The following is a 15,723-nucleotide window of genomic DNA, read 5'->3' as shown; positions in this document are numbered from 1 at the left end:
ATTCCAAATGGAGCCAGTTGTTACAATTATTTAATATAAAAATTAATAATGTAGCCGAGAGAGAACATCATCAGGGACACTTTATCATGAGTATATTGCAGGAGGCATGGAGTGAAAGGCCAAATTGGTTTACTTTAAACCAGGACTGTTGGGAACTGCCGGAAGCTACAGTTAAACATTCTGCTAACGTGCCCCAGCTGGGCAGGCCTCCGCCCGCTCACCACAGGAACTCGTATTCTATGAAACCCACAGGAAGATCAATTAGTGATCCTCATGGTCTTCGTGAGGGTTATCACATCCCTCCCCCCATAAGTCTGAATTTTCCCCTTCACTCCCGCCACTTGATACAAGGCCTCTAGTCGGCAGCAGGATGGAGCCGGATTGGGGCCGTGAAGCAGACTGGGGATCATTGTTTCCTTGTTGAGCGTTGAAGGGCTACAAGTGGAGGCTCATCTTCAGTGCTGACCTCTAGCAGAGGATCAATCTACTCAGTCTCCATTTCGGACTCCGAATCTTTATCGTCGGGGAGAGCGACGTTTGGGTCCCCCATAGACTCAGTCCCCTTGCCTGAGGTAGTCGTAATGGGCGTTAAGGACATCGTCTCTTCCGAAATAATCTCTGCCGGAGTGGGTTCTGTGCTTCTCAAGTGGTCGGAGTGTTTCTTTCACGGCCTTCCCTTGGACTTTGACTTTGTAAGAAACCAGACCGTCCAGCACGACTCCTCGTATCCATTGGGAGCCATCTCCAAAATTCCGCACATTAGAACATAGAACAATACAGCGCAGTACAGGCCCTTCGGCCCACGATGTTGCACCGAAACAAAAGCCATCTAACCTACACTATGCCATTATCATCCATATGTTTATCCAATAAACTTTTAAATGCCCTCAATGTTGGCGAGTTCACTACTGTAGCAGGTAGGGCATTCCACGGCCTCACTACTCTTTGCGTAAAGAACCTACCTCTGACCTCTGTCCTATATCTATTACCCCTCAGTTTAAAGTTATGTCCCCTCGTGCCAGCCATATCCATCCGCGGGAGAAGGCTCTCACTGTCCACCCTATCCAACCCCCTGATCATTTTGTATGCCTCTATTAAGTCTCCTCTTAACCTTCTTCTCTCCAACGAAAACAACCTCAAGTCCGTCAGCCTTTCCTCATAAGATTTTCCCTCCATACCAGGCAACATCCTGGTAAATCTCCTCTGCACCCGCTCCAAAGCCTCCACGTCCTTCCTATAATGCGGTGACCAGAACTGTACGCAATACTCCAAATGCGGCCGGACCAGAGTTCTGTACAGCTGCAACATGACCTCCCGACTCCGGAACTCAATCCCTCTACCAATAAAGGCCAACACTCCATAGGCCTTCTTCACAACCCTATCAACCTGGGTGGCAACTTTCAGGGATCTATGTACATGGACACCTAGATCCCTCTGCTCAGCCACACTTTCAAGAACTTTACCATTAGCCAAATATTCCGCATTCCTGTTATTCCTTCCAAAGTGAATCACCTCACACTTCTCTACATTAAACTCCATTTGCCACCTCTCAGCCCAGCTCTGCAGCTTATCTATATCCCTCTGTAACCTGCTACATCCTTCCACACTATCGACAACACCACCGACTTTAGTATCGTCTGCAAATTTACTCACCCACCCTTCTGCGCCTTCCTCTAGGTCATTGATAAAAATGACAAACAGCAACGGCCCCAGAACAGATCCTTGTGGTACTCCACTTGTGACTGTACTCCATTCTGAACATTTCCCATCAACCACCACCCTCTGTCTTCTTTCAGCTAGCCAATTTCTGATCCACATCTCTAAATCACCCTCAATCCCCAGCCTCCGTATTTTTTGCAATAGCCTACCGTGGGGAACCTTATCAAACGCTTTGCTGAAATCCATATACACCACATCAACTGCTCTACCCTCGTCTACCTGTTCAGTCACCTTCTCAAAGAACTCAATAAGGTTTGTGAGGCATGACCTACCCTTCACAAAGCCATGCTGACTATCCCTGATCATATTATTCCTATCTAGATGATTATAAATCTTGTCCCTTATAATCCCCTCCAAGACTTTACCCACTACAGATGTGAGGCTCACCGGTCTATAGTTGCCGGGGTTGTCTCTGCTCCCCTTTTTGAACAAAGGGACCACATTTGCTGTCCTCCAGTCCTCTGGCACTATTCCTGTAGCCAATGATGACATAGAAATCAAAGCCAAAGGTCCAGCAATCTCTTCCCTGGCCTCCCATAGAATCCTAGGATAAATCCCATCAGGTCCCGGGGACTTATCTATTTTCAGCCTGTCCAGAATTGCCAACACCTCTTCCCTACGTACCTCAATGCCATCTATTCTATTAGCCTGGGGCTCAGCATTCTCCTCCACAACATTATCTTTTTCCTGAGTGAATACTGACGAAAAATATTCATTTAGTATCTCGCCTATCTCTTCAGACTCCACACACAATTTCCCATCCCTGTCCTTGACTGGTCCTACTCTTTCCCTAGTCATTCGCTTATTCCTGACATACCTATAGAAAGCTTTTGGGTTTTCCTTGATCCTTCCTGCCAAATACTTCTCATGTCCCCTCCTTGCTCGTCTTAGCTCTCTCTTTAGATCCTTCCTCGCTACCTTGTAACTATCCATCGCCCCAACCGAAACTTCACACTTCATCTTCACATAGGCCTTCTTCTTCCTCTTAACAAGAGATTCCACTTCCTTGGTAAACCACGGTTCCCTCGCTCGACGCCTTCCTCCCTGTCTGACCGGTACATACTTATCAAGAACACGCAGTAGCTGATCCTTGAACAAGCCCCACTTATCCAGTGTGCCCAACACTTGCAGCCTACTTCTCCACCTTATCCCCCCCAAGTCACGTCTAATGGCATCATAATTGCCCTTCCCCCAGCTATAACTCTTGCCCTGCGGTGTATACTTATCCCTTTCCATCATTAACGTAAACGTCACCGAATTGTGGTCACTGTCCCCAAAGTGCTCTCCTACCTCCAAATCCAACACCTGGCCTGGTTCATTACCCAAAACCAAATCCAACGTGGCCTCGCCTCTTGTTGGCCTGTCAACATATTGTTTCAGGAAACCCTCCTGCACACACTGTACAAAAAACGACCCATCTATTGTACTCGAACTATATATTTTCCAGTCAATATTTGGAAAGTTAAAGTCTCCCATAATAACTACCCTGTTACTTTCGCTCATATCCAGAATCATCTTCGCCATCCTTTCCTCTACATCCCTAGAACTATTAGGAGGCCTATAAAAAACTCCCAACAGGGTGACCTCTCCTTTCCTGTTTCTAACTTCAGCCAATACTACCTCGGAAGAAGAGTCCCCATCTAGCATCCTCTCCGCCACCGTAATACTGCTCTTGACTAGCAGCGCCACACCTCCCCCTCTTTTGCCTCCTTCTCTGAGCTTACTAAAACACCTAAACCCCGGAACCTGCAACATCCATTCCTGTCCCTGCTCTATCCATGTCTCCGAAATGGCCACAACATCGAAGTCCCAGGTACCAACCCACGCTGCCAGTTCCCCTACCTTGTTTCGTATACTCCTGGCATTGAAGTAGACACACTTCAAACCACCTACCTGAACGCTGGCCCCCTCCTGCGACGTCAAATCTGTGCTCCTGACCGCTATACTCTCATTCTCCCTTACCCTAAAACTACAATCCAGGTTCCCATGCCCCTGCTGCATTAGTTTAAACCCCCCTTATTGATATCATCTCCAATTCTGAAAGTCTTTTTGGGTCTTCTAGTGTCGTACTTTCTTTTTTGAGTCTCCAGTTTTGACTCCACCTTAGCACTTAGCAGCTCCCCAGGTAAGGAAACAGCAGGCTGAGCCTAGTGTGCAGTTATCATCCCATTAACAATTCTGCTGGTGCAAGTCTGGGCCACTTTCATATCCAGGGAACCAGCAGGTTCTTTCTTCATTCTGGTTTTGAATGTTTGAACTGCCCTTTCGGCCAGGCCATTGTACGATGTGTTAAATGCCATTCAACTTCATGAATGCCTGAAATTTTCCATTGGTAAAGGGGCTACCTTTATCAGATACAAGGACTTCACGTATGCCATGGGTACAGAAACTTTGCCGGAGTCTTTGTATTGTTGCTTGAGAAGCCTTTGAGGACATTTCTGCACTGTAAATTCTATGATTCTATATAGTGTACTTTCAACTTTTTCAAGTGAGCATCCATAGGGAATGTCGATCCCAAGAGTACATAGAACATAGAACATACAGCACAGAACAGGCCCTTCGGCCCACGATGTTGTGCCGAACCTTTGTCCTAGATTAATCATAGATTATCATTGAATTTACAGTGCAGAAGGAGGCCATTCGGCCGTGGTCAAAGTCAATGTACACCCATCCCTATGGTCTTCCTAAACATCCCCATAGGTGCAAAGAGGCCAAAGGTGGGAGCTTCTGGTTCTCCTGGTAAAAGGAGTACTGATTCATCAGATTCTTGATGTCTGTATTGAGCCGGGCCACCAGACTTTGCTCTTTGCGAGCATTTTTATCTTGAATACCCCAGGATGTCCATTGTGTAATTCTCTCAGGATTGGACACCGATCTGGATGAGGGACTACTCGGGCTCCCCACAGGATAATGCCATCCTCTACACTCAGCACTTATCATTTGGTGAGGGAAGGCTTTATGTAATCTGTGGGGTATTGTCTGATTCTGCCACTGCAATCATCTGATGGAATTTTACCAGTGAGTGGTCCTTCTGGGTCCACGCTTGCATTTGCTTCGCAGATACTGGCAAGGTATCCAGAAAGTTCAAGGTCATGATGACTTTTTCCAATGCCAGCAGAGGGGCGAAGCTTGTGGGAAGTGGGAGGTACCTCAGGCTATTCACTTGTGTTCCTGGGTGGTGCTCGAGTGAGTATTTTTAGGCTGCTAACAGTAATAGCCAATATTGGACCCGAGCCGAGGCGATGTGGGGAATCGCTTTATTCTCTTTGAAAAGGCCCAGCCAGGGGTTTATGGTCTGTTATGATTGTGAAATATTGGCCATAGACATATGGATGGAATTTCTTCACCCCAAAAATAACAGCTAATCCTTCCTTTTCGATCTGAGAACAGTGTCTTTCCGTGTCCGCCATGCTTCTGGATGCATATGCTATAGGTCTCCCTGTGCCAGTGTCCCATCGATGGGAAAGGAGTGCCCCTAATCAATATGGAGAGGCATCATGTGTTAACACCAGTTCTCTCTTGGGGTCGTAATGAGTCAGGATCTTTGATGATAGTAACTGCTGCTTCACCTTTGTGAAGGCTTCATCCTGGGGCACCTGACATGACTACTTCTGGTGCTTTTGTAACAATGTCTGCAGAGATGACAGTAAAGTGGCCAAGTTTAGAATAAATTTCACATAGTTTGCGAGGCCGAGGAAAGATTTTAATGCTGTTTTATTTTGTGTGGTTGGTGCCTCTTTGATGGCCTTAACTTTATCCACCATGGGGAGTATGCCTTTTTTATTGACGCAGTGTCTTATGCAGATCATATGATGTGATGATGCTATCCTTTAAAGGCATATTAACAAAATCAATAAATAAGTATTACTTCTGAATTATCAGTCATTTTTGTTGTTTTAAATCTACAGGTTATCCTACGTCCCCTTCAAGCTTTGTGCTCATTCCAGCTTCAGCATGGAGCTCAGATCCATCACAGCAAGGAGCATCTGATCAAGAATGGATTGTATGCAAAATCGATGCCAAAGAATAAACGTAAACTCAATAGAATGGAGTGTTTAGTGGACAATGTCAAAGTATAGGAAACAAGTATAATTTTAATATGGCTTTATTTTTGCAGAAACTTTCTTATGAAATTTTCTATGGATCATCATAGTTTTCTATCTTTGAATTTTCATTTAGACAGCACATCAATTTTCTGAAGTCTGATTGTTTGTTGCTTTCCTCAGGGCTTCCCATGCTACATTGCCGAAATTTAGGCAAATGCTCAGCATGAATCTTGTTTACATGGGGTTCCTCCAGAAATCTCATTGACTTTTTAGCAGAATAGTGACAGACCTTCTGCGGAGTCACTCCTTAATAGGTTTAGAGGGTTAAAGCTGGGTTTCTTCTTTATTCTGTTTTCTGAGGTCAAGTTTACAATTTTACAGTTCTCAGTTTTGTAATGATGGAGGGTTATATTTTTTTAAACAACATGGTTTTGTTAGCCTCACTTGGGAATTTACCTCCTTTAGGCAAGAATAGGGCATTTGACTCAGGCCCATCTTTTTTAAAAAAATCACCAATCACCATATGACCATATATGGTGATATGGTCAATCACCATATCAATAACAACGATTCCATCCTCCCACCAAACCCCAGCAGTAGCCCGCATGTTCACATAAACAAATAACAAAAAGGAATCAGGAATCACCCATAGTCACCATCAACACACACCACCACCCCCCCCCCCCCCCCCGCCCCCCCCAACTAATGTTCCATGTTATTCAGTTCTTGAAAGTGCATGTTGAATAATGCCCATGAATTGTAGAACCCCTCCATCCTTCCCCTCAGTTCAAACTTAACCTTCTCAAGAGCCAAGAATTCCAACAGGTCCCCCCGCCACGCCAGGGCACAGGGTGGAGAGGCTGCCCTCCATTCCATCAGGATCCGCCTTCAGGCGATCAACGAGGCGAAGGCTACAACATCTGCCTCCGCACCCGTTTCCAACCCTGGCTGGTCCGACACCCCGAATATGGCCACCCAGGGGCCCGGGTCCAGTTTCACGTGCACCACTTTAGAAATTACCCTAAAAACCTCCTTCCAGTAATCCCCTAGCTTTGGACAGGACCAAAACATATGAACGTGATTAGCAGGGCCCCCCCCCCCCCCACTTAGTTCACACACATCTTCTACTCCTTCAAACAATCGGCTCATCCTGGCCCTCGTGAGGTGTGCTCTGTATACCACCTTCAGCTATATCAACCCCAACCTCGTGCACGAGGTAGAGGCATTCACTCTCACCTCACACAATAAACCCTCCTCCATATCCTCTCCCAACTCTTCCTCCCACTTTTCTTTGATCCCTTCCAGTGGTGCCTTCTCCTCTTCCAAAATAACTCCGTAAACCGCTGGCACTACCCCCTTCTCCAGTCCCCCTGTCGTCAGCACCTCCCCCAGCAATGTGGAGGCCGGCTCCTCCGGGAAGCTCTGTATCTCCTTTCTGGCAAAATCTCGAACCTGCATGTATCTAAACATTTCCCCTTGCTCCTGCCCATACTTCGCTTCCAGCTCCTTCAATCCTGCAAACCGACCCCTAAGAAACAAATGTTTCAGTGTCTTAATCCCCTTCTCCTCCCATTTCCAAAAATTTCCATCCCACCTCCCTGGCTCAAATCTGTGGTTCCCCCGAATCGGCATTTCCCTTGACCCTACCCCCAACCCGAAGTGTTATGAAATGAAATGAAATGAAAATCGCTTATTGTCACGAGTAGGCTTCAATGAAGTTACTGTGAAAAGCCCCTAGTCGCCACATTCCGGCGCCTGTTCGGGGAGGCTGCTACTGCTGGGAATTGAACCGTGCTGCTGGCCTGCCTTGGTTTGCTTTAAAAGCCAGCGATTTAGCCCAGTGTGCTCAACCAGCCCCTGAAAAATCGACGAGGATGGGAAATTAGCGGGGAGTTAGCGAAATTGCCTCCAAATTCTCAATGAAGCTATTATTACCGGACTCCCTGAGTACTTCCCAGGGGCTATCGGGAGCGGCGCTGTTGCTAGTGCTTTCAATCCCGACCCCCTGCACAAACTCTCCTCCATTCTGACCCACTGGGAATCAATCAGCTCCGCACCTTCTCCACATTCGCCGCCCAGTAATAATACATCAGGTTCGGAAGACCCAAACCCCCTGCCTGCCTTCCCCTCTGTAGTAGCACCTTTCTAACTCTGGCCACCTTCCCTCCCCATATGAACAACGTAATCCTTCCCTCAATCTCTCTGAAAAAAGCCTTTGGCAGGAAAATTGGCAGGCATTGAAAAATAAACAGAAATCGCGGCAACACGTTCTTTTCAACCGCCTGTACCCGATCCGCCAGTGACAGAGGGAGACTATCCCACCTTGCGAGATCAGCTTTCACTCTCCCCACCAAACTAGAAATGTTGTACCTGCGGAGCCCCCCCCCACTCCCGGGCCAACTGCACCCCCAGGTACCTAAAGTCAGTCCCTGCCCTATGGAATGCAGCCCCACCCACCCCTGCCCCCACCCCTGGCCGAGACACCACAAAATACTCACTCTTGTCGAGATTTAGTTTGTATCCCGAGAAAGACCCAAACACTCGAAACAGCCCCAATATTCTCCCTATCAACACACTTGGTTCCGACACGTATAACAGCAAATCATCGGCATACAACGACACCCTATGCTCTATTCCCCCCGCACTATTCCTTTCCATACCCCCGAACTTCTTAATGCGATGGCCAACGCGAGTGCAAACAGCAGGGGGGACATAGGACATCCCTGCCTAGTCACACGGTGGAGAGAAAAGTATCTCGAGCGAATGTTGTTTGTGCGGACACTCGCCCTCGGCTCCTTATATAGCAGCTTTACCCAGTTCACAAATCTTGGTCCAATCCCAAACCGCTCCAGAACTGCCATCAAGTACCCCCATTCTACCCGGTCAAATTCCTTCTCAGCGTCCAATGCCACAACCACCTCTGTTTCCTTCCCCTCTGCCGGTGCCATAACGACGTTCAATACCCTTCTAACGTTTGAAAAGAGCTGCCTCCCTTTCACGAACCCCGTCTGATCTTCACCTGTCACCTTCGGGAGGCACTCTTCCAGCTTACCCGCCAGTACCTTTGCCAATACTTTTGCGTCCTCATTCAGAAGCGATATGGGCCTATACGACCCACACTGTCGGATCCTTATCTTTTTTAGGAAAAGGGAAATAGATGCCTGCCCCAAAGTTTGTGGCAACACCCCCTTCCCTATCGCCTCCTTAAGCACCCCCACCATCAGGGGTGCCAGCTTATCCTTGAATTTTTTAATAATATTCCACCCATCCGGCCCTGCCACCTTCCCCAACTGCATCCTCCCAATCACATCCTTTGTCTCCTGCTCCACTATCACTCCTTCTAATGTAACCCTATCCCCCTCCCCTAACCTCGGGTACTCCAACCCATCTAGAAATTCCTGCATCTCACGGTCTCCCCCAGGTGGCTCTGACCTGTACAACCTCTCATAAAATTCCACAAAAACCTTGTTGATCAGATCCGGAGCCATCACCAACTTCCCTGTCCTATCCCTCACCTGCATAATTTCCCTTGCGCTGCGTCCCTCCGGAGCTGACCTGCTAACATACCTGCCTTATCTCCATGTTCGTAAACTGCACCCCTTGCTCGTCTCAGTTGGCGCACTGCCTTCCTGGTAGATAGTCGGCCAAAGCTCGCTTGTAGTTCCTTCCTCTTTTCCAGCTTTGCTGGGTCCCCATCCTCTGCATAACTCCTATCTACCTCCAACATCTCATCTATTACCCTCTGCCGCTCCAACTTCTCCTCGTTGTCCACCCGGCCTTAAACAAAATCACCTCCCCCCTCACCACCGCCTTTAGAGCCCCCCAGACGACCACCTTCGACACCTCACCCGTACAGTTGAAACCTACATATTCCTTAATTACCTTTTCAATTTTGTCACAGAATACTTGGTCCCCCAAAAGTCTAATTTCCACCCCGGCTTCTGCGCTACCCCCTTCTCCAACACCATATCCACCCAATGCGGAGCATAATCTGACACTGCAATTGCCAAGTATTCCGACCCCTTAACCCCAACCAACAAAGCCTTCCCCACAACAAAAAAGTTGATCCGCGAATATACCTTATGGACTGCTGAGAAAAATGAGTCCACCCATTCCCTCGGGTGCAGAAACCTCCAAGGGTCCACCCCTCCCATTTCCACCATCAGCCCAGCTAACGCCTTCGCCCCCCCTGATGGGACCAGCGAGCCCGGCCATGACCTGTCCAACTTTGGCTCCTGCACAAAGTTACAATCCCCCCCCCACTATCAGTTTGTGTGTGTCCAAATCGGGGATGGCCCCAAACACCTTTGCGAATCCCACATCATCCCAATTGGGGCCGTATACACTTAACAGCGCCACTAACCTCCCCTCCAGCGCCCCTGTCACAATCACATATCTCCCCCCCCTGATCTGCCACCACCTTCTCCACATGGAAGCGTACTCTTTTGCTGACCATTACCGCTACCCCTCGAGCCCTTCCGTCAAGTCCAGAGTGAAACACCTGACTAACGCAGCCCTTTTTAAGTCTCACCTGGTGTTTCACCCTCAAGTGAGTCTCCTGCAGCATTGCTACATCGGCTTTCAAACTTTTAAGATGTGCAAGCACCCTTGATCTCTTGACCGGCCTCCGAACCCCTCACGTTCCACGTGACTATCCTAACTGGGGGTCTTTCACCCCCCCCACCCTTATTATCCACCATCATCATACCACCGGGCCCTGCCCCATGAGCCTGACCCGCCCCCATCCATTATTAACATCGAACCCCTTCCCCTCCCCCTCCCAAACCCCCCCACACATTTCCTCTCGAAAAAACATCTCCCAGCATCAATCCCTTCACCCCCATCGCTCGCCTCGTAGGCCCATTGAAACCTGCTAACCAGGCTCCAATATCCGCAGCCTTCCTCTCACCTCACCTCCGTTCACTAGCCGACTTTAGTTAGCTAGCGCGGGTGGCTCCCCCCGCCAAGATATACCGTCCCCTCCCACCCAGTCCCAGAGAAAGAAAAACAACAATCAAACCCATACAATTCACTAAAATAAGATATAACCGTCGCAACACAGAATGCCAATCAATCCAACCAATATCTTGAACTCTGTAACAATGTGAAGAGAAGTAAATTACAATACACGCCAGTCAAAAGAAAGTTATGACATTTATACATTTTCCAGCTCCCCAATCACAGACTACAGTCTCTCTTCCAGCTCGCTCCTCACGTCAGTCCCAAGCCTTCCGCCCTCACGAACGCCTCAGCCTCCTCCACTGCCTCCTCCACTGTCCAAAAGTCTTTGGGATCATACGTCACCCTCAGCTTCGCCGGGTATACAGCAACAAATCGCACCCCCTTTTTGTACAGTGCCGCCTTCACTCGCCGCAACGCTGCTCGTCTTTTTGCCAACTCCACCATCAAGTTCTGATAGATCCAAACTCCAGCACCACCACACTGCACCTCGCGCTTCTGCTTCGCCCAGCTTAATACCTTCTCCTTCATGTATGGAAGCAGATAATTACAGCTCTTGGCAGGTCATTCACCTTGGGCTTCGGCCTTAATGACCGATGAGCTCAGTCCAGCTCGTACCGGGAGGAGTTCTCACCCTCCCCCATCAGCTCCGCCAACTTCTTAACAAAGTACTCTGTTGGCCTTGGGCTCTCTGTCCCTTCGGGCAAGCCCACAATTCTCAGATTGTGCCATCTCGAGCGGTTCTCCAAGTCCTCGAGCTTTGCTCGGAGACCTCTGTTGACCTCCAACACTCTCCGCAGCTGGTTCCCCCATCGAGGTGAGTTGGGTCTGTGCTGCGACACGGCCTCCTCCACTTCCTTCATCTTCTCGCCCTGCTCCCTCACCTCTGCCGATGTCTTTGCCACAGCTACCCTCACCGGGGTGATTGCCTCCTCCACCAGTGATTTCAATGCAACCGCCGTCGCCTTTCTCAAAGCCTCCATATGCCTCGCAAACTGCTTTTCCAGCTCCACCACCATCACCTCGGTCATCTTTTCCACTGTAAGTAGTGCGGCCCCACCATGCGGTCCGGCATCCGCCATCTTGTCAGCGCTTTTGCTGGCCCTCTCATTCAACCGCGAACCCGGGTTTTCTTCCTTCTTCCTAGCTACTTTTCGCATCCTCTAACGACTTATTATTTTTTTCTTTCTTTCTTCAATCCGAAAATAAATAAATAATTATTTTCAAAATTTTTTTCCAAAAATTCCAAAATCAAGAAATCTCTTCCCCCGGGGACCGGATGTCAAACTCCTCAAAGATCCATTTTCAGTGGGAGCCACCCAATGTGCTCTAGTTCCCCTCTACATCGCGTTCTGGACTCGGGCCTGCCACCTCGATTGCCTCGCCTCATGTCAAGCTCCGCCCACGCATCCGACCTCTGGGTCGATGCCTCCCGCTTCGGCCACCGGACACTCCCACGGGGCTCCTCACTGGCTCCAAACTGGACCGACCCGACGCCCGTCCCTCAGACCCTAAAGGCCGAAGAAACCCGTGAAGAAAGAACCACGAGGAAACGCCCGAAAAAGTCTGAAATATCGCGGACCGGCGGGAGCCTCTTCTCGACGCAGCCACTCCGCTCGCGAGCGCCACCGGAAGTCAACTCAGGCCCATCTTAATCAGGATTATCACTAGGAGCTTTTTTATCTGGACTGCTTTCGTTAGGACAATTTTAAGATGGGCAGCCGGTTAATCCACATGTCATTTTAATTTATCAAAGAAAATAATCTACAGCTATGAATTGGATTCCAACTTCTGTTTCATACATGGAAAGACTGTAGCGGCTCAGAGGAAAATTCCCAGTGTAAGTCATCAGGACCTGATTACATTATAGGACCCAATGTGCAGCACCAACTTCTATTTGTGGCAGAACTTCAATCTGCTTCAAATGGAACACGTGATATTACGGGTGGCAAAGTTGGAAGAAGAGAAATTTCTTGTCAGGAATGATAGCCCTTTGGAAAATGTCAACAGTTATTGTGACTGGTGGAATAAAGACTTTCAGCTGACACAAACGCCCTGTTTTCATTTTTTCAATTTCTGGACTCCTTTGTTTTCCAGGATGAAACTGGTCTATTATCACTTGGAATGATAATGTAGGGTCTGTCAAGGATGGGAGGAGGGGATGTGTGATGCTTTGATCTTGGTTCTCAACTGGACCTCCAAATTTGCCAACATTTCAGGATGATTGACCCTCTTCTGAAGGGAGCTGTTAAGAACTGGCTGTGCTGACAGCAGCAGAATTTTCTCTAGTTGCTGTGCCAGGGCTGTTTTCAAAGCTCCTTCTCACCCTGTCTCCCCTTTTCTGGCAGGTTCCTCCTCCATAATAGATGACCTGTTCCATGGCACAAATGCCGGTAAAGTGGTACAATGTATTTTCAGGTGCTGTTGCACCATGTGTCCTTCAGTCCTATTGAAAGCAAGTCCCTGGTGCATTCTTGCGTAGTTCAGTGCACACTGTAAAGTTGATATCAGCCATTTAAAATACCTTGGGCTTGATTCTCCAAAATGTCCCCACGCCAGTGTAAAAACGCTGCCGATTCACACCAGACTTTCCTTAAAAATAATTACAGCTTTTCACCTATCTTGAAGGGGCTGGCAGGGCACCGGAGTGCTTCTCGCACTTCAGCTGCGGATACGGGCACTTCCGGTTGCGAATCCGCGCATGCGCAAGGCGGCCTGCAGTGGCAGAGCCGAACACGATGGCGGACTCAGCCGGCGGACCTGGACCAACAAAAAAGGTCCCAATGATCTGCCCCGCGCCGCTTGATCTAACCCTCCAGATCGCCGCCCCGGCTGCCCATAAGGCTCCCCCCCCGGTACTTAATCCTGCTGCACCCACCAAGGCGGCCGCGGACTGAGTCCCGACTGGCCAAACGTGGTTAGAATCACGCCGTCGGGAATTCATCAGGTCGGGACCAGAGCATCGCTGGGAGGGCCTCTGGCAATGGCCCCCCAGCCACACCGCGTAATTCACACGTGAGCGATTCTCCGGGGACCAGAGAATCATGGGAGCGGCAGCGGGTCTGGTCCTGTCGTAAAAGTTCATTCTCCACCCCTGCGCCAAACGTTATTTATGCGCGGGGCTGCGGAGAATCCAGCCCATTAACTATTCAATACTCCGTATTTGTCAAAAAAATTAAGGAAAGAGTAATTCCAATTAAAAATAAAGGCATGTGCATTCAAATGAATGTTTATGGCAGCTTTCTTATCAAATCTTGCAGATATCAGGATGTCATCCAGGATAGCATGCTACACAGAAGCTGCAGTGCTTCAATATTTAGGGTGTAGTAATAACGAAAATTAAAGTTGAGCTTGGTGTATTTATTTGTTTGCAGTGGGGGGGAATTATCTTGTTCTTTTCTCTGATCTGCATTTGTTGGGGTAAGTATTAGGCTGCAACTAACGCTACCTGGAGGGCTTGAATCAGCTCCCTATAGTTCATTATTGGACTTTAATCTTTGAAGCTCACTTAATTAGGGGTTGGAAAGAATAATAATTGATTAAAACAAATCTGTTAATTTACACTGCTGCCTCGCCTGCATTGCTTTGCATTTTAACTCTGTGTGGCTCAGTCCTGGCTGGAATAAAATATTAATTCAAATCCAGAATTCAAACTGCTGCAACTTGCAAAAGGTGCACAGTGATAATGGCCATTTGCTGAGTCATCAAATTTCATCAAAACGGTTCAAAAAGAATTGAACAAATGGGTGATGAGGTGCTGTACAGCGTTTCCAACTATAGTTCCCTATACTGTCCATTGCTAATAACAAACTTGCTGCCAGGCACTTCACGGAATTCTAATTGGGAGAGAAAAAAATGGATGTCACATGGCCAGTTCACTTTGTTAATGACTGCCATTGGTTGCAGCCCATGTTGCTAATCAAGTAATGTGCAGTGTGTGTGTGGATACTGAGAAAGAACAAATGTGCAAAGTAAATTCCAAACCCTTGGCAGCTGTGTGTTTATTTTATCTTACCTCTGTAGGAGTATGTTTTATTTGCTTTCCTTGAGCAAATTAAAAAAAAACTCTGCTTTGTGTAAATGAACTGATGGTTTACATGGAAAAAAATCAATCTGATGAAAGTATCATTTACAGATTTGATTGCTTTGAAAAAGACATCCAACAATGAAAATAACAATTTATTTACTATTATTTACCTTTTGTACCCGTTTTTAATAAAGAGCAGTTGGAGCAAGACCTTTCTCGTTACCTTTTGATTATTCATTTGTGTGTGATATATAATGACTTTTTTCTACAGTCAGTTGTTGATTATTACCCTTTTTCAAAAACTACCCTTCTGGGAAAGAATATTGGGCGGGATTCTCTGATACTGAGGCTAAGTGTTGACACTGTCGTAAATGCCATTAACTCCCCATGACAGAATTTTTAAAAATCCCTGAACTGTGCTGGGACCAGTGTTTCGGCAAGTTGTATAAGTAGAGAGGGCTTTAAACTAAATAGTGGGGGTGAGGGATCAAGTTCGGGAAGATGCAAAAAATTAAATAGAGAAGACAAGGCAAGGAAGGAATAAGATAATGATGATCATAGTGAGGCAGGAAGGAACAGAATGTCCAAACTTAAGTGCACCAGCAGATAAGGCTAGAAGTTCCAAAAATAGTAAAAACACAGAACTAAAGGGTCTGTATCTGAATGCACCTGGCATCCATAACAAAACAGATAAATTGCCAGCACAATTAGATCAAAATATGTATGATCTGATACCCGATACAGAGACATGGCTGCAGGATGGAAAAGACTGGGAACTGAATATTCAGGAATACGTGACATTTAGGAAGGACAGGAAGCTAGGAAAAAGTGGCGGGGTTTCTGTTAATTACGGATTAAACTGATACAATAGGGAGAGATGATATTAGTTCTGGAAATCAAGGTGTGGAGAGATGAGAAATAGTCATTTTTGGAAGGGGTTTATTGGCCCCTCACACTAACCACACTAGGATG

General features: G+C 47.6%; 1 protein-coding gene across 3 annotated transcripts in view; it reads left to right on the top strand.

Moving 5' to 3' along the window:
- dtwd2 (DTW domain containing 2) overlaps nt 1-14,961 on the top strand; it is a 244,913-nt gene extending 229,952 nt beyond the window's left edge. For 2 of the 3 annotated variants that reach the window (XM_072516506.1, XM_072516508.1), the window contains exons 6-7: nt 5,628-5,751; nt 11,981-14,961. In XM_072516506.1, coding sequence (XP_072372607.1) covers nt 5,628-5,751; nt 11,981-12,057 — 201 coding nt within the window. In that variant the 3' untranslated portion in view covers nt 12,058-14,961. The other variant, XM_072516507.1, reaches the window with a different exon arrangement.
- Nucleotides 14,962-15,723: the final 762 nt, after the last annotated feature.

Source organism: Scyliorhinus torazame, chromosome 9, assembly GCF_047496885.1.
Source record: "Scyliorhinus torazame isolate Kashiwa2021f chromosome 9, sScyTor2.1, whole genome shotgun sequence".
NCBI lineage: Eukaryota > Metazoa > Chordata > Chondrichthyes > Carcharhiniformes > Scyliorhinidae > Scyliorhinus > Scyliorhinus torazame.
The sequence above is the reverse complement of the archived record's forward strand: the minus strand, read 5'-3'. Positions and strand labels throughout refer to the sequence as shown.